This window comes from Mustelus asterias, chromosome 13 (assembly GCF_964213995.1).
Source record: "Mustelus asterias chromosome 13, sMusAst1.hap1.1, whole genome shotgun sequence".
NCBI classification, from domain to species: Eukaryota; Metazoa; Chordata; class Chondrichthyes; order Carcharhiniformes; family Triakidae; genus Mustelus; species Mustelus asterias.
In genome coordinates this window covers 51,427,001-51,448,127 of record NC_135813.1, presented here as the reverse complement: position 1 = coordinate 51,448,127, position 21,127 = coordinate 51,427,001, and the positions used below count along the sequence as shown (strand labels likewise).

General features: G+C 48.2%; 1 protein-coding gene across 1 annotated transcript in view; it reads right to left on the bottom strand.

Moving 5' to 3' along the window:
• The window catches only part of LOC144502256 (neutrophil cytosol factor 2-like), a 275,195-nt gene that overhangs the window by 129,813 nt on the left and 124,255 nt on the right, over positions 1–21,127 (bottom strand). Inside the window, exons 5-6 of the mRNA XM_078226083.1 lie at positions 9,148–9,255; positions 8,665–8,724 (exon numbers count right to left, since the gene is read on the bottom strand). Of these exons, the coding sequence (XP_078082209.1) occupies positions 8,665–8,724; positions 9,148–9,255 (168 nt within the window). The remainder of the gene's footprint in view (positions 1–8,664; positions 8,725–9,147; positions 9,256–21,127) is intronic.

Sequence of the window (21,127 nt, the reverse complement as noted above, 5' to 3'; positions counted from 1 at the left end):
TCCACAGTATGCCAGATGTGGTCTAACTAGTGCCTTGTATAGTTTTAGCAGGAGTTCCCTACTTTTATACTCTGTTGGCAGCACAGTGGCACAGTGGTTAGGGTGCTAACCACTGCTGCCTCACAGCACCAGGGACCCGGGTTCACTTCTGGCCCCGGGTCACTGTCTGTGTGGAGTTGCACATTCTCCCCGTGTCTGCGTGTGTTTCCTCTGGATGCTCCGGTTTCCTCCCACAGTCCAAAGATGTGCGGGTTAGGTTGATTGGCCATGATAAATTGCCCCTTAGTGTCACGGGAATTAGGAGAGTAAATATGTGGGGTTATGGGGGTAGGACCTGGGTGGAGTTGTTGCAGGTGCAGACACGATGGGCCAAATGGCCTCCTTCTGTACTGTAGATTCTATGATTCTATACTCCATTTCCTTTGGATTGCCTTACTTATTACCTGCTGAACTTGCATGTTAGCTTTCTGTGATTTATGCACAAAGACCCCCAAATCCCTCTGTGCTGCAGCTTTCTCCATTTAAATAATATTCAGCTCCTTTATTCTTCCTACCAAAATGAAGAATTGCACATTTACCTGCATTATACTTCATCTGCCAAGTTATTGCCCACTCACTTAACCTTAACTTTACTTTAGCCCCAGAACAGATCATAGGAATATAGGCCAGAATTCTCCGGCTGTTCACGTCGGCGGGATTCTCTGGTCCCGCCTGCAGCGTACCCCCGCCTGCAGGTTTCCCGCTGGTGTGAGGTGATATCAATGGGAATTCCAATTGACAGTGGCGGGAGCAGAGAATCCCACTGCTACCAAACAACACGCCACCTCCTGCCGGCGGGAAACATGTGGCTGGGCGGCTGGAGAATCTCACCCATAACATTTTCCTCCTGTTCTATCTCTCCCATGTATTCCATCGTCCTTCTCAATATTGACTAGTAAGAAAATATGGTAAGTAACCTGTGCTTACTATCCCTTTTGACACTCCCAGCACCTCGACATTTCTGATTAATATGCAGTGTTGCACCAACAGTAAACACTAGGATGATTAAAGCTATGTCCCTGCTATAAATTCAATTTCTATGCTACCAATTCCATCCCTCTCCCTGGTGGCTATCTAAGGCTGAACTTGACGGTTCAGGTCATATTTAACCTGAAGCTGAGATCCAACCACATGTCCCTGCCATTACCAAGATCACCTCTATAACAGCACCAGACTCTGCCCCTGCATTAGCTTATCTGCTACTGAAACTCATTTGCCTTTTTTACATTCAGATTTGACTATTTCTGAGTCAATCTTTCACATTAGGGCGTAATGGTGGCATAGTGGTTAGCACTGCTGCCTCACAGCACCAGGGACCTGGGTTTAATTCCGGCCTCGGATGACTGTCTGTGTGGAGCTTTCACGATCTCCCCCTATCTGTGTGGGTTTCCTCCAGGTGCTGCGGTTTTCTCCCACACTCCAAAGATGTGCAGGTTAGGTGGATTGGCCATGCTAACTTGCCCCTGAGTCAGGGGGATTAAAGTTTTTAAAGTTTAAAGTTTACTTATTAGTGTTACAAGTAGGCTTACATTCACGCTGCAATGAAGTACTGCGAAAATCCCCAAGTCACCACACTGAGGTGCCTGTTCGGGTACACTGAGGGAGAATTTAGCATGGATAATACACTTTCAGTCTTTCAGTGTGGGAGGAAATCGGAGCACCGGGAGGAAACCCATGCAGACACAGGGAGAACGTGCAAATTCCAGGCAGTCATCTGAGGCCAGAATTGACCCTGGGTCCCTGGCTTTGTGAGGCAGCAGTGCTAACCACTGTGCCGCCCCCGATTGGCAGCGTAAATAGGTGGGATTACGGGGATAGGGCCTGGGTGGGATTGAAAGTCCCACATGGCAGGTTGGTTAAGAAGGTTAAGGCTCATGGGATACAAGGAGAAGTGGCTAGATGGGTGGAGAACTGGCTTGGCCATAGGAGACAGAGGGTAGTGGTCGAAGGGTCTTTTTCCAGCTGGAGGTCTGTGACCAGTGGTGTTCCGCAGGGCTCTGTACTGGGACCTCTGCTATTTGTGATATATATAAATGATTTGGAAGAAGGTGTAACTGGTGTAATCAGCAAGTTTGCGGATGACACGAAGATGGCTGGACTTGCGGATAGCGAAGAGCATTGTCGGGCAATACAGCAGGATATAAATAGGCTGGAAAATTGGGCGGAGAGGTGGCAGATGGAGTTTAATCCAGATAAATGCGAAGTAATGCATTTTGGAAGAAATAATGTAGGGAGGAGTTATACAATAAATGGCAGAGTCATCAGGAGTATAGAAACACAGAGGGACCTAGGTGTGCAAGTCCACAAATCCTTGAAGGTGGCAACATAGGTGGAGAAGGTGGTGAAGAAGGCATATGGTATGCTTGCCTTTATAGGATGGGGTATGGAGTATAAAAGCTGGAGTCTGATGATGCAGCTGTATAGAACGCTGGTTAGGCCACATTTGGAGTACTGCGTCCAGTTCTGGTCGTCGCACTACCAGAAGGACGTGGAGGCGTTAGAGAGAGTGCAGAGAAGGTTTACCAGGATGTTGCCTGGTATGGAGGGTCTTAGCTATGAGGAGAGATTGGGTAGACTGGGGTTGTTCTCCTTGGAAAGACGGAGAATGAGGGGAGATCTAATAGAGGTGTACAAGATTATGAAGGGTATAGATAGGGTGAACAGTGGGAAGCTTTTTCCCAGGTCGGAGGTGACGATCACGAGGGGTCACGGGCTCAAGCTGAGAGGGGCGAAGTATAACTCAGATATCAGAGGGACGTTTTTTACAGAGGGTGGTGGGGGCCTGGAATGCGCTGCCAAGTAGGGTGGTGGAGGCAGGCACGCTGACATCGTTTAAGACTTACCTGGATAGTCACATGAGCAGCCTGGGAATGGAGGGATACAAACGATTGGTCTAGTTGGACCAAGGAGCGGCACAGGCTTGGAGGGCCGAAGGGCCTGTTTCCTGTGCTGTACTGTTCTTTGTTGTCGGTGCAGGCTTGATGGGCCAAATGATCTCTTTCTGCACTGTAGGGATTCTATGATTCCCATTCCCCAGGCTCACTGCCCTATGTTGGCTCCCAGTTAAAACAATGACTGGGTCGTAAAATTGTCACTCATGTTTTCAAATCTCTTCATGGCCTTGCTCATCCCATCTCTGTTCTCTCTCCAAATGACAGAGATATTTAGACTCCTCTGGCCTCTTGAGCATCCATGATTTGAATGATTTACTGTCAAACTTGCATCACAACACTCCTGTGAAGTGCCTTGGGATATTTTGTTGTAATAAAGTATTGTATAAATACAAGCTGTTATCTCCTCATGTGTTCAGAAAATATGTCCATTCTCCCTCTTGAGCGCACAACGTGCAGGAGCCAAGGTGAACACTACTGGCAATGATATCATTCCCACAGACTCCTGAATAGATGGAACGACACAACAAGAATTTCCCCGTTAGCTAGCTGCCTGTCTCTTTTTGCAACTTCCTACACTCCAAGTCTCTCTGCACCTTCCTCACAACTTTCTCCCCATCCTGTCTTTCTCCTCATTTTCCCAAAACATTTCCCTATCCCATCTTCCTCCCTATCTTCCCCACACACCGGGGGCCAATTCTCCCTGCGGAATTGGTGGGAAAACTGTTCTAAATCCCGACTGTTCTAACAGTTCATTCTGTGCACTGGTAGAAGTAGGAACCCGAGATGACTCGGAATATTGGTCAAGAAGAAGAAAGAGGCACATGACATGCATAGGCAGCTGGGATCAAGCTTTAAGAGTATAGAGGGTGTAGGAGTAGAGTTAAAAGAGAGATCAGGAGGGCAAAAAGAGGACATGCGATTGTTTTGGCAGATGAGACAAAGGAGAATCCAAAGAGCTTCTACAAATACATAAAGGGCAAAAGAGTAACAAGGGAGAGTAGGGCCTCTTAAGGATCAACAAGGTTATCTTTGTGCCGATCCACAAGGGATGGGTGAGATCCGAAATGAATATTTCTCATCAGTATTTACTGTTGAGAAAAGCATGGATATTAGGGAACTTTGGGAAATAATTAGTGATATCTTGAGGAGTGTACAAATTACAGAGAAAGAGGTGCTGGAAGTCTTAAAGCGCATCAAGCTAGATAAATCCCCAGGACCTCATGAAGTGTATCCCAGGACATTGTGGGAGGCTAGGGAGGAAATTTCGGGTCCCCTAGCCAAGAAATTTGAATCACCGATAGTCACGGGTGAGATGTCTGAAGATTGGAGAGTGGCAAATGTTATGCCTTTGTTTAAAAAGGGCTGGAGGGAAAAGCCTGGGAACCACAGGCCAGTGAGCCTCACATCTGTGGTGGGCAAGTTGTTGGAAAGTATTTTGAAAGAAAGGATCTACAGGCATTTAGAGACGCAAGGACTGATTAGGGACAGTCAGCATGACTTTATGAGTGGAAAATCACGTCTCACAAATTTGATTGAGTTTTTTGAAGGGGTAACCAAGAAGGTAGATGAGGGCAGTGTAGTTAATGCTACAATTTAGCCAGGAAGGACCTAAAGGGAGAGTTAAGAGCCAGGAGGGGACATGAGAAGTCTTTGGCAGGTAGGATCAAGGAAAACCCTAAAGCTTTCTAAAGGTATGTCAGGAATAAAAGAATGACTAGGGTAAGATTAGGGCCGGTCAAGGACAGTAGTGGGAGATTTTGCATGGAGCCTGAAGAGATAGGAGAGGCGCTAAATGAATATTTTTCATCAGTATTCACACAGGAAAAAGACAATGTTATCGAGGTGAATACTGAGATACAGGCTATTGGACGAGACGGGATTCAGGTTAATAAGGAGGAGGTGTTAACAATTCTGGAAAGTGTGAAAATAGATAAGTCCCCTGGGCCAGATTGGATTTATCCTAGGATTCTCTGGGAGGCTAAGGAGGAGATTGCAGAGCCTTTGGCTTTGATCTTTATGTCGTCATTGTCTACAGGAATAGTGCCAGAAGACTGGAGGATAGCAAATGTTGTCCCCTTGTTCAAGAAGGGGAGTAGAGACAACCCTGGTAATTATAGACCAGTGAGCCTTACTTCTGTTGTGGGCAAAGTTTTGGAAAGGATTATAAGAGATAAGATTTATAAGCATCTGGAAAGGAATAATTTGATTAGGGATAGTCAACACGCTTTTGTGAAGGGTAGGTCGTGCCTCACAAACCTTATTGAGTTCTTTGAGAAGGTGACCAAAGAGGTGGATGAGGGTAAAGCAGTTGATGTGGTGTATATGGATTTCAGTAAAGCATTTGATAAGGTTCTCCATGGTAAGCTATTGCAGAAAATACGGAGGCATGGGATTGAGGGTGATTTTGCGGTTTGGATCAGGAATTGGCTAGCTGTAAGAAGACAGAGGGTGGTGGTTGATGGGAAATGTTCATCCTGGAGTTCAGTTACTAGTGGTGTACCACAAGGATCTGTTTTGGGGCCACTGCTATTTGTCATTTTTATAAATGACTTGGATGAGGGCGTAGAAGGATGGGTGAGTAAATTTGCAGATGACACTAAAGTCGGTGGAGTTGTGGACAGTGCGCAAGGATGTTGCAGGTTACAGAGGGACATAGATAAGCTGCAGTGCTGGGCTGAGAGGTGGCAAATGGAGTTCAATGCGGAAAAGTGTGAGGTGATTCACTTTGGAAGGAGTAACAGGATTACAGAGTACTGGGCTAATGGTAAGATACTTGCTAGTGTGGATGAACAGAGAGATCTCGGTGTCCATGTGCATCGATCCCTGAAAGTTGGCACCCAGGTTGATAGGGTTAAGAAAGCATACGGAGTGTTAGCTTTTATTGGTAGAAGGATTGAGTTTCGGAGCCAGGTGGTCATGTTGCAGTTGTACAAAATTCTGGTGCGGCTACACTTGAAGTATTGCGTACAGTTCTGGTCGCCGCATTATGGGAAGGATGTGGAAGCATTGGAAAGGGTGCAGAGGAGATTTACTAGGATGTTGCCTGGTATGGTGGGAAGGTCTTATGAGGAAAGGCTGAGGGACTTGAGGTTGTTTTCGTTAGAGAGAAGAAGGTTAATAGAGGCATACAAGATGATCAGAGGATTAGATAGGGTGGATAGTGAGAGCTTTTTTCCTCGGATGGTGATAGCTAGCACGAGGGGACATAGCTTTAAATTGAGGGGTGATAGATATAGGACAGACGTCAGAGGTAGGTTCTTCACTCAGAGAGTAGTAAGGGCGTGGAATGTCCTGCCTGCAGCAGTAGTGGACTTGCCAACATTAAGGGCATTTAAATAGTCATTGGATAAACATATGGATGATATTGGAACAGTGTAGGTCAGATGCGCTTTAGATTGGTTTCACTGGTCGGCGCAACATCGAGGGCCGAAGGGCCTGTACTGCGCTGTAATGTTCTATATGTTGTCTACATGGACTTCAGCAAGGCCTTTGACAAGGTACCGCATGGTTGTTGCATAAGGTTAAATCTCACGGGATCCAGGGTGGGGTATCTAAATAGATACAAAATTGGCTTCTTGACAGAAGCCAGAGAGTGGTTGTGGAGGGTTGTTTTTCAAACTGGAGGCCTGTAACCAGCGATGTGCCTCAGGGATCAGTGCTGGATCCACTGTTATTTGTCATTTATATTAATGATTTGGATGAGAATACAGGAGGCATGGTTAGTAAGTTTGCAGATGACACCAAGATTGGTGGCATATTGGACAGTGAAGAAGGTTATCTCGGATTGCAACGGGATCTTGATCAATTGGGCCAGTGAGCTGACGAATGGCAGATGGAGTTTAATTTAGATAAACGCGAGGTGATGCATTTTGGTAGAATGAACCAGGGCAGGACTTACTCAGTTAATGGTAGGGCATTGGGGCGAGTTACAGAACAAAGAGATTTAGGGGTACATGTTCATAGCTCCTTGAAAGTGGAGTCACAGGTGGACAGAGTGGTTAAGGCGGCATTCAGCATGCTTGGTTTCATCGGTCAGAACATTGAATACAGGCGTTGGGACGTCTTGTTGAAATTGTACCAGACATTGATAAGGCCACACTTGGAATATTGTGTACAGTTTTGGTCACCCTATTATAGAAAGGATATTATTAAACTAGAAAGAGTGCAGAAAAGATTTACTGGGATGCTACCGGGACTTGATGGTTTGAGTTATAAGGAGAGGCTGGATAGACTGGGACTTTTTTCTCTGGAGCGTAGAAGGCTGAGGGGTGATCTTATAGAGATCTATAAAATAATGGAGGGCACAGATCAGCTCGATAGTCAATATCTTTTCCCAAAGGTAGGGGAGTCTAAAACTAGAGGGCATAGGTTTAAAGTGAGGGGGGAGAGATGCGAAAGTGTCCAGAGGGGCAATTGTTTCACTCAGAAGGTGGTGAGTGTCTGAAACAAGCCGCCAGAGGTAGTAGTAGAGGCGGGTACAATTTTGTCTTTTAAAAAGCATTTACATAGTTACATGGGTAAGATGGGTACAGAGGGATATGGGCCAAATGCGGGCAATTGGGATTAGCTTACGGTTTAAAAAAAAAGGGTGGCATGGACAAGTTGGGCCAAAAGGCTTGTTTCCATGCTTGAAACCTCCATGACTCTAAGAGGTCCCAGTCATGAATCTCATTAAAAACTTGCCGGGGGGTGGGGGGGGGGGGCGGCGGCGGGGGGCGGGGGCATTGAGGTGTTCCGGGCCGGGGGTGCTGCAGAGACAGCACTGCGGTGGTCTCGGGCTGGCCAGCAAACGGGAGGTTGACAGTTTGGGGCCACTGCACATGCGCAGAGTTCAAGAACTGTCAAACTCTGGAGCGAACACCAGACCCCATCACCACCGCCCCCAGCAGATGACACTCCCTCCCAGCCCACCCTCGCTGCCCTCCCTTCATCCCAGACCGATCCCAGTGCAGAGTGGCAGCGGGACACCCCCCACCCCCACCAATCGCACCTAGGCCCTGCCCACAGTAGGCTCTGCCCGCTTGTCACTGCCCGATGCCCGATGGGCAATGCCAAGGTGCCCCAGGGCATGGGCACTTTGCCCCTTGGGCAGTGCCAGGGGGAAGAGCCTGGCACTTCCAGGGTGCCCATGCCCAGGGGGCACTACCCCACCCCCCCCGGCGCCCGATCCCCTGAGGGCCCCGATTGCCCACCCCTTCATTCCGACGGGGTCTCCCGCTAGTTCCCTGAACGTGGGGAGCTAGTCTGAACCCCGCCGGAATGAAGTACTCCTGGCGGGGAGGGAGATTGAATCGGGACCTGAAAGGCCCCGATATTTAACAAATATACATATTTAAAATACATGCAGAAAAGATTCCAATGACTTACCTACCTTCTCGCCAGTTTCCAGCATGGTCTGACTGGCAACTGTTCGCCGGCTCTGGAGATGCACATGCGTTCCTGGCACATACGCAAACCCTGTTCAAAGCCGCAGATGTGCGTCTCCCATCGTGACCCAACAGAAAAGTTGCGGGTCGTAATGGGAGAATTGCAGTTACCATTTCTTTCTTTTGCTCCCCATATTCAGTCTCACTTTCTCCACACTATCTTCTACACCCCTTCTCATTTCCTGCCCCCTTCCTCTTTCATCCATGTCCCCTCAAGGTATGCTAGCCTTCCCCACTGCATTGATTTCACCCCCTCCCCTTCCCTCTCTCTTTCATTCCACAGCCAGTTATTCATACAGATGTACCTGTGGACAAAGTGGCTTGAATCCAGCGAAGCTATCATTTGGGTCAACGGATGAGATCACCTGACGACAGAGTGGGAAAGGTTCACATGTTAATGAGCTGGAAACCTATTAGAAACTACAGCATCCATGTTTTTTCCTGCACAGGAGAGAAGGGGATGGAGTCCCGGGCACAGCTTCAATTCCCCACTGAGCAGAGTTCCCTCCTCACCTTCCGTGCTGAAGGATTAGTGGAGGGAGGAATTCTGTCCATCATGCTGATGTGGCGCACCTGGATGAGAGAAATACTAGAGAAGTGGGGAAATAGAGCATTATTGGTACAACTATCTTTCAATGTAATAATGGCATGAACAGGACAAATATAATTTGCCTCCTCTGGTAAGCATTACTTTTCACTGACGTGTGTTTTAATGAGTGAAAGCTTGATTTATTCCAGCAGCATCAATACGATGAGGGCTAGCCACTAGACCTGAACTCAGTTCTTACCTTGGGTTTTCCCAGGAAGTCTTTCATATTCAGCTCGTCCACCTCATGTTTGCGAGGTCTGAACACAATCCCCTCAGGCACATCAACTGGATCAAAGGTGTTATTGCACTGAGAAAACAGAGAAAAGCAGCATCAACATTCAGTAGGATATAGAAGTGAGTTAGATATGGGTGAGCATGAGTCAGCAAGGAGATCGTAGGCAGGGGCTGTGTTAGCAAGGGGCAGTGAGCAGGGGTTGGGATGGGCTGTCTGGTTAGCATGGGATGGGTGGGGTGTCAGGCTAGCAGAGGATGGGGTGGGGTGTCAGGTTAGCAGAGTATGGGGTGGGGTGTCAGGTTAGCAGGGGATGGGTGGGGTTTGAGGTTTGCAGAGAATGGGGTGGGGTTTGAGGTTAGCAGGGGATGGGGTGGGGTTTGAGGTGAGCAGAGGATGGGGTGGAGTTTGAGGTTAGCAGGGGATGGGGTGGGGTTTGAGGTGAGCAGAGGATGGGGTGGAGTTTGAGGTTAGCAGGGGATGGGTAGTGTTTAAGGTTAGCAGGGGACGGGTGGGGTTTGAGGTAAGCAGAGGATGGGGGGGTGTTGAGGTTAGCAGAGGATGGGGTGGGGTTTGAGCTGAGCAGAGGATGGGGTGGGGTTTGAGGTTAGCAGAGGATGGGGTGGGGTTTGAGTTTGGCAGAGGATGGGGCGGAGTTTGAGTTTAGCAGAGGGTGGGGTGGGGTATGAGGTTAGCAGAGGATGGGGAGGGGTTTGAGGTCAGCAGAGGATGGGGTGGGGTTTGAGGTTAGCAGGGGGGGGGTTTGAGGTTAGCAAAGGATGGGGGTGTTTGAGGTTAGCAAAGGATGGGGGGGGTTTGAGGTTAGCAGGGGATGGGGAGGGGGTTTGAGGTTAGCAGGGAGTGGGGTGGGGTTTTAGGTTAGCAGAGGATGGGGTGGGGTTTGAGGTTAGCAGGGGGTGGGGTGGGGTTTGAGGTTAGCAGGGGGTGGGGTGGGGTTTGAGGTTAGCAGGGGATGGGTGGGGTTTGATGTGAGTAGGGGATGGGTGGGGTTTGAGGTTAGCAGAGGATGGGGTGGGGTTTGAGGTTAGCAGAGGATGGGGAGGTGTTTGAGGATAGCAGAGAATGGGGTGGGGTTTGAGGATAGCAGAGGGTGGGGTGGGGTTTGAGGATAGCAGAGGGTGGGGTGGGGTGGGGTTTGAGGTTAGCAGGGGGTGGGGTGGGGTTTGAGGTTAGCAGGAGATGAGTGGGGTTTGAGGTTAGCAGAGGATGGGGTGGGGTTTGAGGTTAGCAGAGGCTGGGGAGGGGTTTGAGGTTAGCAGAGGATGGGGTGGGGTTTGAGGTTAGCAGAGGATGGGGTGGGGTTTGAGGTTAGCAGAGGATGGGATGGGGTTTGAGGTTAGCAGAGGATGGGGTGGGGTTTGAGGTTAGCAGAGGCTGGGGTGGGGTTTGAGGTTAGCAGAGGATGGGATGGGGTTTGAGGTTAGCAGAGGATGGGGAGGGGTTTGAGGATAGCAGAGAATGGGGTGGGGTTTGAGGATAGCAGAGGGTGGGGTGGGGTTTGAGGATAGCAGAGGGTGGAGTGGGGTGGGGTTTGAGGTTAGCAGGGGGTGCGGTGGGGTTTGAGGATAGCAGAGGGTGGGGTGGGGTTTGAGGTTAGCAGGGTGTGGGGTGGGGTTTGAGGTTATCAGGGGGTGGGGTGGGGTTTGAGGTTAGCAGGGGGTGCGGTGGGGTTTGAGGATAGCAGAGGATGGGGTGGGGTTTGAGGTTAGCAGGGGGTGGGGTGGGGTTTGAGGTTAGCAGGGGGTGGGGTGGGGTTTGAGGTTAGCAGGGGGTGGGGTGGGGTTTGAGGTTAGCAGAGGATGGGGTGGGGTTTGAGGTTAGCAGAGGCTGGGGTGGGGTTTGAGGTTAGCAGAGGATGGGGTGGGGTTTGCGGTTAGCAGATGATGGGGTGGGTTTTGTGGTTAGCAGAGAATGGGGTGGGGTTTGAGGATAGCAGAGGATGGTGTGGGGTTTGAGGTTAGCAGAGGATGGGGAGGTGTTTGAGGTTAGCAGAGGATGGGGTGGGGTTTGAGGTTAGCAGAGGATGGGGTGGGGTTTGAGGTTAGCAGGGGGTGGGGTGGGGTTTGAGGATAGCAGAGGGTGGGGTGGGGTTTGAGGTTAGCAGGGGGTGGGGTGGGGTTTGAGGTTAGCAGGGGGTGGGGTGGGGTTTGAGGTTAGCAGGGGGTGGGGTGGGGTTTGAGGTTAGCAGAGGATGGGGTGGGGTTTGAGGTTAGCAGGGTGTGGGGTGGGGTTTGAGGTTAGCAGGGGGTGGGGTGGGGTTTGAGGTTAGCAGGGGGTGGGGTGGGGTTTGAGGTTAGCAGGGGGTGGGGTGGGGTTTGAGGTTAGCAGGGGGTGGGGTGGGGTTTGAGGTTAGCAGGGGGTGGGGTGGGGTTTGAGGTTAGCAGGGGGTGGGGTGGGGTTTGAGGTTAGCAGGGGGTGGGGTGGGGTTTGAGGTTAGCAGGGGGTGGGGTGAAGTTTGAGGTGAGCAGGGAATGGGTGGGGTTTGAGGTGAGCAGGGGATGGGTGGGGTTTGAGGTGAGCAGGGGATGGGTGGGGTTTGAGGTGAGCAGGGGATGGGTGGGGTTTGAGGTGAGCAGGGGATGGGTGGGGTTTGAGGTGAGCAGGGGATGGGTGGGGTTTGAGGTTAGCAGGGGATGAGTGGGGTTTGAGGTTAACAGGGGATGCGGTGGGGTTTGAGGTTAGCAGAGGTTAGGGTGGGGTTTTAGGTGAGCAGGGGATGGGTGGGGTTTGAGGTGAGCAGGGGATGGGTGGGGTTTGAGGTGAGCAGGGGATGGGTGGGGTTTGAGGTGAGCAGGGGATGGGTGGGGTTTGAGGTGAGCAGGGGATGGGTGGGGTTTGAGGTGAGCAGGGGATGGGTGGGGTTTGAGGTGAGCAGGGGATGGGTGGGGTTTGAGGTGAGCAGGGGATGGGTGGGGTTTGAGGTGAGCAGGGGATGGGTGGGGTTTGAGGTGAGCAGGGGATGAGTGGGGTTTGAGGTTAGCAGGGGATACGGTGGGGTTTGAGGTTAGCAGAGGATAGGGTGGGGTTTGAGATGAGCAGGGGATGGGTGGGGTTTGAGGTGAGCAGGGGATGGGTGGGGTTTGAGGTGAGCAGGGGATGGGTGGGGTTTGAGGTGAGCAGGGGATGGGTGGGGTTTGAGGTGAGCAGGGGATGGGTGGGGTTTGAGGTTAGCAGGGGATGAGTGGGGTTTGAGGTTAGCAGAGGTTAGGGTGGGGTTTGAGGTGAGCAGGGGATGGGTGGGGTTTGAGGTGAGCAGGGGATGGGTGGGGTTTGAGGTGAGCAGGGGATGGATGGGGTTTGAGGTGAGCAGGGGATGAGTGGGGTTTGAGGTTAGCAGGGGATGCGGTGGGGTTTGAGGTTAGCAGAGGATGGGATGGGGTATCAGATTAGCAGAGGGCAGAAAAGTTGGTTCAGGAGGTAACATTAAGCTTTATTTGAAGCTCTACCTATGTTTTTGTTCAATCATTCCTGGAGCTCCTCCTGTCTACAGTTTCTACCTGTCCTCCCGGTTTTCCAAACATTTCAGTGAATAACATGTGTGTTAAGGGTTTGCTCAGATAATTAATAATTTTAGCTCCCTGGTTGTATCAGGCCTGTTCATACCCTTCCCTGCATCATTATTTCAGGGTTTAATCTGTAACATAAATTTTTATGATGTGGAGATGCTGGCGTTGTTAAATTTTTACACAGATAAGTACCGGCTGCATGTTTCATAGTTTTTCAGATTCAATATCTTCAATGTGAATCCTGTGATCATTACGGCAGAGATGGAGACCATTGAGTGCATGCCTTTCCTCAAACTCCTTTGCTCCAATGAGAACAGCCCCAGCTTCTCCAAACTAACGTTGTAGCTAAGATTTACCATTCTGATAAATCCAAGCAATTTCTCAAGGACTCTCATATCCTTCCTAAGCTGTGGTAAGCAGAAGTGAATGCAATACTAGATGTGGTCTATCCAAAGCTTTATTAAAGGTTCAGAAAAATTTCCCTACTTTTTGTACTTCATGCCTCTATTTATGAAGCCCAACATGCCATTTGCTTTGCTATTTATTCTCTTAATATGTCCTGCCACCTTCAATTGATCAATGCACATGGGTTCCTCTGTTCCTGTACACTCTTTAGAACTGTGCCATTTAGTCTATATTGCCTCTCCCTATCCCTTTCGACAAAATGGATCAACTCGCACTACTGTGTATTACATTCCATTCTGCTAGCCTATGTCTTGTTGCATTTGATAATACCGTTGAGAATGGTGAAATTTTGAAACTCAGCACTTGTGAATACGGTTCCATTGTCTGATATCAGGACTTCCGGTAATCCATGAGCTGAAATCATTGGCATGCAATGTAGGTGACTTCACCTTAAAAATGGCCTCCGAGAGGATTCTTGACACATACAGAGGCTGAGGGGAGGCCGAATAGAGGTCTACAAAAATTGAGAGAGGCATAGACAGGGTGGATAGTCAGAGGCTTTTTCCCAGGATAGAAGTGTCAATTACAAGGAGGCACAGGTTCAAGGCGAGAGGGAGAAAGTTTAAGGGAGATGTACAGGAGAAGTTTTTCACGCAGTGTGGTGGGTGCCTGGAACGCGCTGCCAGAGGAGGAGGTGGACGGAGGCACATGAGAAACATTTAAGAGGCATCTGGATGGGTACATGAATAGGGAGAGAATAGAGGGATACGAACTGAGTAAAGGCAGAAGGTTTTTCTTTGGTTAATTAGGGCATCATGATCGGCACAGGCTTGGAAGGCCAAAGGGCCTGTTCCTGTGCTGTACTTTTCTTTGTTCTTTGTGAAGGGAAAGGGTTAATGTTTTTTGTACTCAATGTATTTTGTACCTAAAGGGTTAATGTATTTTGTACCTAAAAGGTTGAACTTTGTACTTAGAATGTATCACAAGCATAACCCTTCATTATGGCTAATCCCCTTGTTTATACTGCTTCTGACATTAATACAAGTTAACTTTTATTCTTATGACAATAGATCGTCAATGTAAACGTGAATGTGTTGGCAGACATGCAAGTCTTACCTTTTCTACGGGCTTGCGTGGTAAATGTAAACGGAAGAGATCATTACAAGGTGTGAAGTGCGATACGGCCGTTTGAAGAGGAACTCCCACTGGGGCAGCTGGACGAGCGTCGGAACTTCAAAGGGGAACCGCGGGAAGAACAGGAAACAGAAGACCTGCGCTTCGTGTGCTGAGGATGCCAGATACACTGGTTTATGGTCAAGAAGCTATCAATGTATTTTTTGTAGTTGGTCTGGAAGCTTGCTTCGTGACCAGCAGTTGTAAATTGTATTTCTGAGTCGTGACTGGTCTGGGGTTTGATTCATGACCAGACCAGTTTGTGTCGTGACTGGTGCTGGGAGCCATCATGTATATATATCCCCACTTTTCTGTGTTCAGAGAGAACTTTGGTTTCCGCTTTCAAGGGGTCAAGTTCTCCCGCAAGCTTGTGAGAATAAAGCCTTACTGTATTTTGACTCAAACTAGCCTCAGAGGTATTTTTACCGACTTCATTTGTTTGGTATTGTCCTCACTGTTAGCCAAATCTCCAAATTTATCACTGACAAAGGTTGAAAATGTATTTGCATTTCAATAGCCAAGTGTTTTATATAAATTATAAAAGCACTGAGCCTTAGCAAACACAGGGTCTACCATACTCCAGTCAGAAAACAACCTCTTACTGCAACTTGCTGCTCTTTGTCCTATTGCCTATTTATCTGCAAGCTGACAATTGCCGTCCTATCAATTTTGTTAACCTGCTTTTTACATGGAACTTCATTCAGTTTTTTTTAATACATAAAAATCCATAAAGACAATATCCACAACATTCTCTTCATTAATCTGCTATTTCATTAAAAAATATGAATTTGATTAGTCAAGCACACTTTGTCTTTTACACATCCTCTTAATTAACTTGAACCTCTCCAAGTGTCTGTTGGATTTTTCTCCTGAATAACTTCATCTGGAACGCACTGCCAATGGAAGCAGGCATGTTAGCAATGTTCAAAGTGTATCTTGATAGAGACATGAATAGGAGGCAAACAGAGGGATAGAATCGTATCAGTGCAGGCTTGGTGGGCCGAAGGGCCTGTTCCTGTGCTGCATAGTTCTTTGTACAAACTGATGTTGAACTGCCTGTAGTTACTGGTAATATCCTTTCACCTTTTCTTGAATAGGGATGTCACCTTCACAACTCATAAATCTTCCCCACTCCCACTTCCTTTAGCAACCTGGGATGCAAGCCACTTGGATCCGATGACTTATCCATTCTAAAAATAGAACAAATAGAGGAAGAAGATGACCAGGGAAGTGGGGCCCATCAGAGACCAAAGGGGCAATCTGTGCGTGGAACCAGAGGACATGGGCGAGGTCTTAGATGAATATTTTTCATCTGTATTTACTCAGGAGAAAGACATTGTAACTGGAGATTTCAGCTGGGATGGTGAAGTTCTACAGCACATTAAGATTAATAAGGAAGAGGTATTACAAAAGCAAAGTATTGTGGATGCTGAAATCTGAAACAAAAACAGAAAATGCTGGAGAATCTCAGCAGGTCTGACAACATCTGTGGAAAGAGAATACAGCCAATGTTTTCAGTCTGGATGACCTTTCATCAGAGCTGGCGAGGCTGTGATGAAGGGTCATCCAGACTCAAAAGGTTAGCTCTATTCTCTCTTCACAGATGCTGTCAGAACTGCTGAGATTTTCCAGCATTTTCTGTTTTTGAAGGAGGAAGTATTAGATGTTTTAGCAGGAATAAAGCTGTATAAATCCCCAGGGCCTGATGCGATTTATCCCAGGCTGCTTTGGGAGGCAAGGGAGGAGATTGCAGGGGCTCTAAAGGAGATATTTAAATCTTAGCTTGACACAGATGAAGTGCCAGATGACTGAAGGATAGCTAATGTGGTGCCTTTATTTAAGAAAGGCAGCAGAGATCAGGCAGCTAAGTACAAGCCAGTTAGTCGAACATCAATGGTAGGGAAGTTATTGGAAACATTTCTGAGGGACAGGATTGGTCAATATCTGATTGGTCACCACCACTGATGGCAGCCGATTCCACTCGCCCACCACCCTCTGTGTGAAAAACTTCCCCCGAACATTTCCCCTGTACCTACCCCCCCAGCACCTTAAACCTGTGTCCTCTCGTAGCAGCCATTTCCACCCTGGGAAAAAGCCTCTGAGAGTCCACCCGATCTATGCCTCTCAACATCTTATATACCTCTATTAGGTCTCCTCTCATCCTACGTCTCTCCAAGGAGAAAAGACAGAGCTCCCTCAACCTATCCTCATAAGGCATGCCACTCACTCCAGGCAACATCCTTGTAAATCGCCTCTGCACCCTTTCATCTTTTCCACACCCTTCCTGTAATGAGGCGACCAGAACTGAGCACAGTACTCCAAGTGGGGTCTGACTTAAATCATAGAATCCCGACATGCAGAAGGAGGCCACTTGGCTCATCGAGTCTGCACCAACCACAGTCCGACTCAGGCCCGATTCCCGTAACCCCACATATTTACCCTCCTAATCCCCTGACACTAGGGTCAATTTAGCATGGCCAATCCACTTAACCCAGTTTCCTCCCACACATCTTTGGAGTGTGGGAGGCAACTACAGCACCCAGAGGAAACGCACGCAGACACGGGGAGAATATGCAGACTTCGCACAGACAGTGACCCAAGGTCAGAATTGAACCTGGGTCCCTGACGCTGTGAGGCAGCAGCGCTAGCCACCGTGCCGTCCAAAATCGCCAAGGCACAGCAGGCTATGGACCAATTGCTGTAAATGGGATTAGTATTTGATGGTCAGCATAGACATGGTGGGCTGAAGGGTCTCTTTCTGTCCTGCATGACTCAATGAGAATCATGGAATCCCTACAGTGCAGAAGGATTTCATTCAGCCCATTGAGTCTGCACCAACTCTCCAAAAGAGCATCTCACCCAGGCCCATTCCCCTGCCCTATCCCCACAAACCCATGCATCTATCATGGTCAATCCATCTAACCAATACATCTTGGCAGCCAAGGGACAATTTAGCATGGCCAATCCACCTTTATCTTCATATCTTTGGACTGTGGGAGGAAACGGGAGCACCCAGAGGAAACCCGCACAGACACGGGGAGAACGCGCAATCTCCACACAGTCCGTCACCCAAGGTCAGAATTGAACTCTAGTTCTGTGAGGCAGCAGTGCGAACCACTGTGCTTCAATTCTTTGCTGTTGTTAATGCTCCAAATGAGCATTCTCCCTCTGCATCCGTATATCCTTTTCGTGTGCTAAGGAAATGGACCTCAGTTTTCTTCACCACAGCTGTAACTCACTCTGCAAATGGACTCTCCTTTTTTTTTTCATGTCTTTACTAGAATTTTCTCATGCAACAAACCCACAGAAGCAAGGTACAGCACAGTAGAATCACTCCCAGACAAGTACATAAACATTCAGGAAGAAACATTAAACATATCTAAGCTGCAGATATCTGAAAAAGGAGTGTTTTGGGATAATGAATTGTTGATACAGCTGCTCAAAGAATATGGAGAAGAACCTTCAAACGTGTCTCCCAATCCATGCTGGCCTTTCTCACTCCAACTATCAAAACCACAGTTCATAAGACCTGGCAGGAAATCTGGACTACCCTGAATGGGAGGAAGTCTGGCTAGATCGCCCCTCCAATCCCTGAACCATTTTCCATGGCTTCACAGTATAATGGGGTTATTGAATTTTACAGAACCACCCTAGGATCCTTCAGAAACAACAGTGACTGCAACAAGTGCAGCGAAAGATCAGTCTCAATGTCCAGCGAAATAGAACCTAGGTCCTCCTTGACCCTCTTGCGTATAAATCAAAGGTGGGAAGCAAGCTGATATTGGGTGACCCTAGCCCTCCCTGAAATCAGACAACTGTAGGTTTAGCCAATTTTAGCTAAGGCTTCTTCTTATTCCAGAAAAAGGAACAAAGTGATCCATAAATTTCTTAAGGACCCTAGCTGACAATAAAATTGGTAACATTAAGAATGTGATTGCACTGGAGGGGGAGGAGAGGATATTCACCATGATGCTGCCTAGGATGGAGCATTTAAGTTATCAAGGATCGGCTTGGGTTGTTTTTGTTGAAGCAGAGAAGACTGAGGGGCGACCTGATTGAGGTGTACACGATTATGAGAGATATGGACAGAGTGGACAGGGAGAAGCTGTCCCCCTTACCTGAAGGGTCAGGCATGAGGGGACATAGATTAAAAGTGAGGGGCAGGAAGTTTAGGGGATGATATGAGGAAAAACTTTTTTATCTAGAGGGTGGTGATGGTCTGGAAAGCGCTGCCTGGTAGGGTGGTAGAGACTGGAAGCCTCGCATCCTTTAAAAAGTACCTGGATGAACACGTGCCATGTCATAACAGGTAAATGGGATTAGATGGTCGTTCAGACGTTTCTCGCATGTCGGCACAGACTCGATGGGCCGAAGGGCCTCTTCTGCACTGTATGATTCTATGATAATCAGAAGTCTTTCTATCTTCCATTCTTCCAAAGCAGTTCAATTTCCCGATGTTTTTCTCTTTCAAATGTTTATCCAATTCCCTTTTGAAAACGACTGTTGAATTCACCAGGACTTTAACCTGGTGTTGCGAGACTTCTTACTGTGTTTACCCCAGTCCAACGCCGGCATCTCCACATCGGTCAAAGAAGACAGAGAGTAGCAGTGGAAGGGTGTGTTTCTGAATGGAGGGCTGTGACAAGTGGCGTTCCTCAGAGATCAGTGCTGGGACCTTTGCTGTTTGTAATATATATAAATGATTTTGGAGGAAAATGAAACTGGATTGATGAGTAAGTTTGCGGACGACACAAAGGTTTGTGGAGTTGCGGATAGCGATGAGGACCATCAGAGGATACAGCAGGATATAGATCGGTTGGAGACTTGGGCGGAGAGGTGGCAGATGGAGTTTAATCCAGACAAATGTGAGGTAATGCATTTTGGAAGATCTAATACAGATAGTAAATATACAGTAAATGGCAGAACCTGTAAGAGTATTGATAGGCAAAGGGATCTGGGTGTACAGGTACACAGGTCACTGCAAGTGGCAATGCAGGTGGAGAAGGCAGTCAAGAAGGCATACGGCCGGGGTATTCAGTTTAAAAATTGACAAGCCATGCTTTATAGAACCTTAGTTAGGCCGCACTTGGAATAGCGTTCAATTCTGGTCGCCACACTACCAGAAGGATGTGGAGGCTTTGGAGAGGGTACAGAAAAGATTTATCACAATGTTACCTGGTATGGAGGGCATTAGCTACGAGGAGAGGTTGGAGAAAGTTGGTTTTTTTCTCACTGGAATGACCGAGGTTGAGGGGCGACCTGATAGAGGTCTACAAGATTATGAAAGGCATGGACAAAGTGGATAGTCAGAAGCTTTTTCCCAGGGTGGAACAGTCAATTATTAGGGGGCACAGGTTTAAGGTGCGAGAGGCAAGGTTGAAAGGAGATGTACGAGGCAGATGTTTTCCACACCGGGGGAGGTAGTGGAAGCTGATACTAGTGACTTTTAAGGGCTGTCTTGACAAGTACATGAGTAGGATGGGAATAGAGGGATATGGTCCCCGGAAGGGTAGGGGGTTTTAGTCAAGTCGGGCAGCATGGTCGGTGCAGGCTTGGAGGGCCAAAGGGCCCGATCTGTGCTGTAATTTTCTTTGTTCTCTTTGTTCTTTAGTAAGCACAGGATCCCATACGCTTATTAACAGGTTGGTTAACCTGTTTGTCACCTTCAATTAATCTAGAATCATAGAATCCCTACAGTGCAGAAGGAAGCCATTCAGCCCATTGAGCCTGGGCCGACAACAGTCCCACCCAGGCCCTATCTCTGTGAACCCACGTATTTCGCCCACTAATACCCCTTGTACTAAGGGGCAATTGAGCATGGCCAATCCACCTAACCCGCATATCTTTGGAGTGTGGGAGGAACACAGAGAGAAGGTGCAAACTTTATTTATTACTCACAAGTAAGGCTTGCATTAACACTGCAATGAAGTGACTGTGAAATTCCCCTAGTTGCCACATCCGGAGCCTGTTCGGGTCAACGCACCTAACCAGCCCGTCATTCAGAATGTGGGGGGAAACCGGAGCACCCAGAGGAAATCCACGCAGGGAACATGCAAACTCTACACAGGAGCAGGCTGTGGGTAAGGGAGCTTGTTTGTGCATTTTATTTATTTATTTTTCAGTTGAATTAGTGAAAGAAATCAGGTTTTTTTTTTCAAAACAGGAAGTAGGCCCAGCAGCAGCCTGGGAAGATTTTGGAGGGTTTAAAAGTGCTTATCTTGGAGGTTTCAGCCTCATTGTTCCACAAGAGCAGGCTGAGGGTAAGGGAGCTTGTTTGTGCATTTTATTTATTTATTTATTTTTCAGTTAAATTAGTGAAAAAAATGGGAGGTTTTTTTTCAAAATAGGAAGTAGGCCCAGCAGCAGCCTGGGAAGGTTTTGGAGGGTTTAAAAGTAGGCCGCACCTTTGAGCGGGCAGCGTCATTAGCGTGCAGCAGAGTGAGAGCTGAAGGGCTTTGGCACAAAACGGGGTTCGGCGAGAACAGGCAGAGGCGAGAGTAGGCTTTTTCTTTCCCAGAAAGTTTATTCTTGTTTTTCCCCAGAGTAAAAAAAAATGCCAGGCAAGATGTTGGAATGCTCCTCTTGCAGGATGTGGGAGATCAGGGAGACCTCTGGTATCCCTGACGACAGCACCTGCAAAAGATGCATCCAGCTGCAGCTGCTAGCAAAGCGTGTTAGGGAACTGGAGAAGGAGCTTGATGACCTCCATCTAATTCGGGAGAATGAGAAGTATATAGACAGTAGCTTTAGGGAGATAGTTACACCTAAGCAGCAGAGCACAGGAAATTGGGTTACTGTAAGGAGAGGAAATGGCAGTGTGAAAGGACAGGCAGAGCAGGGTT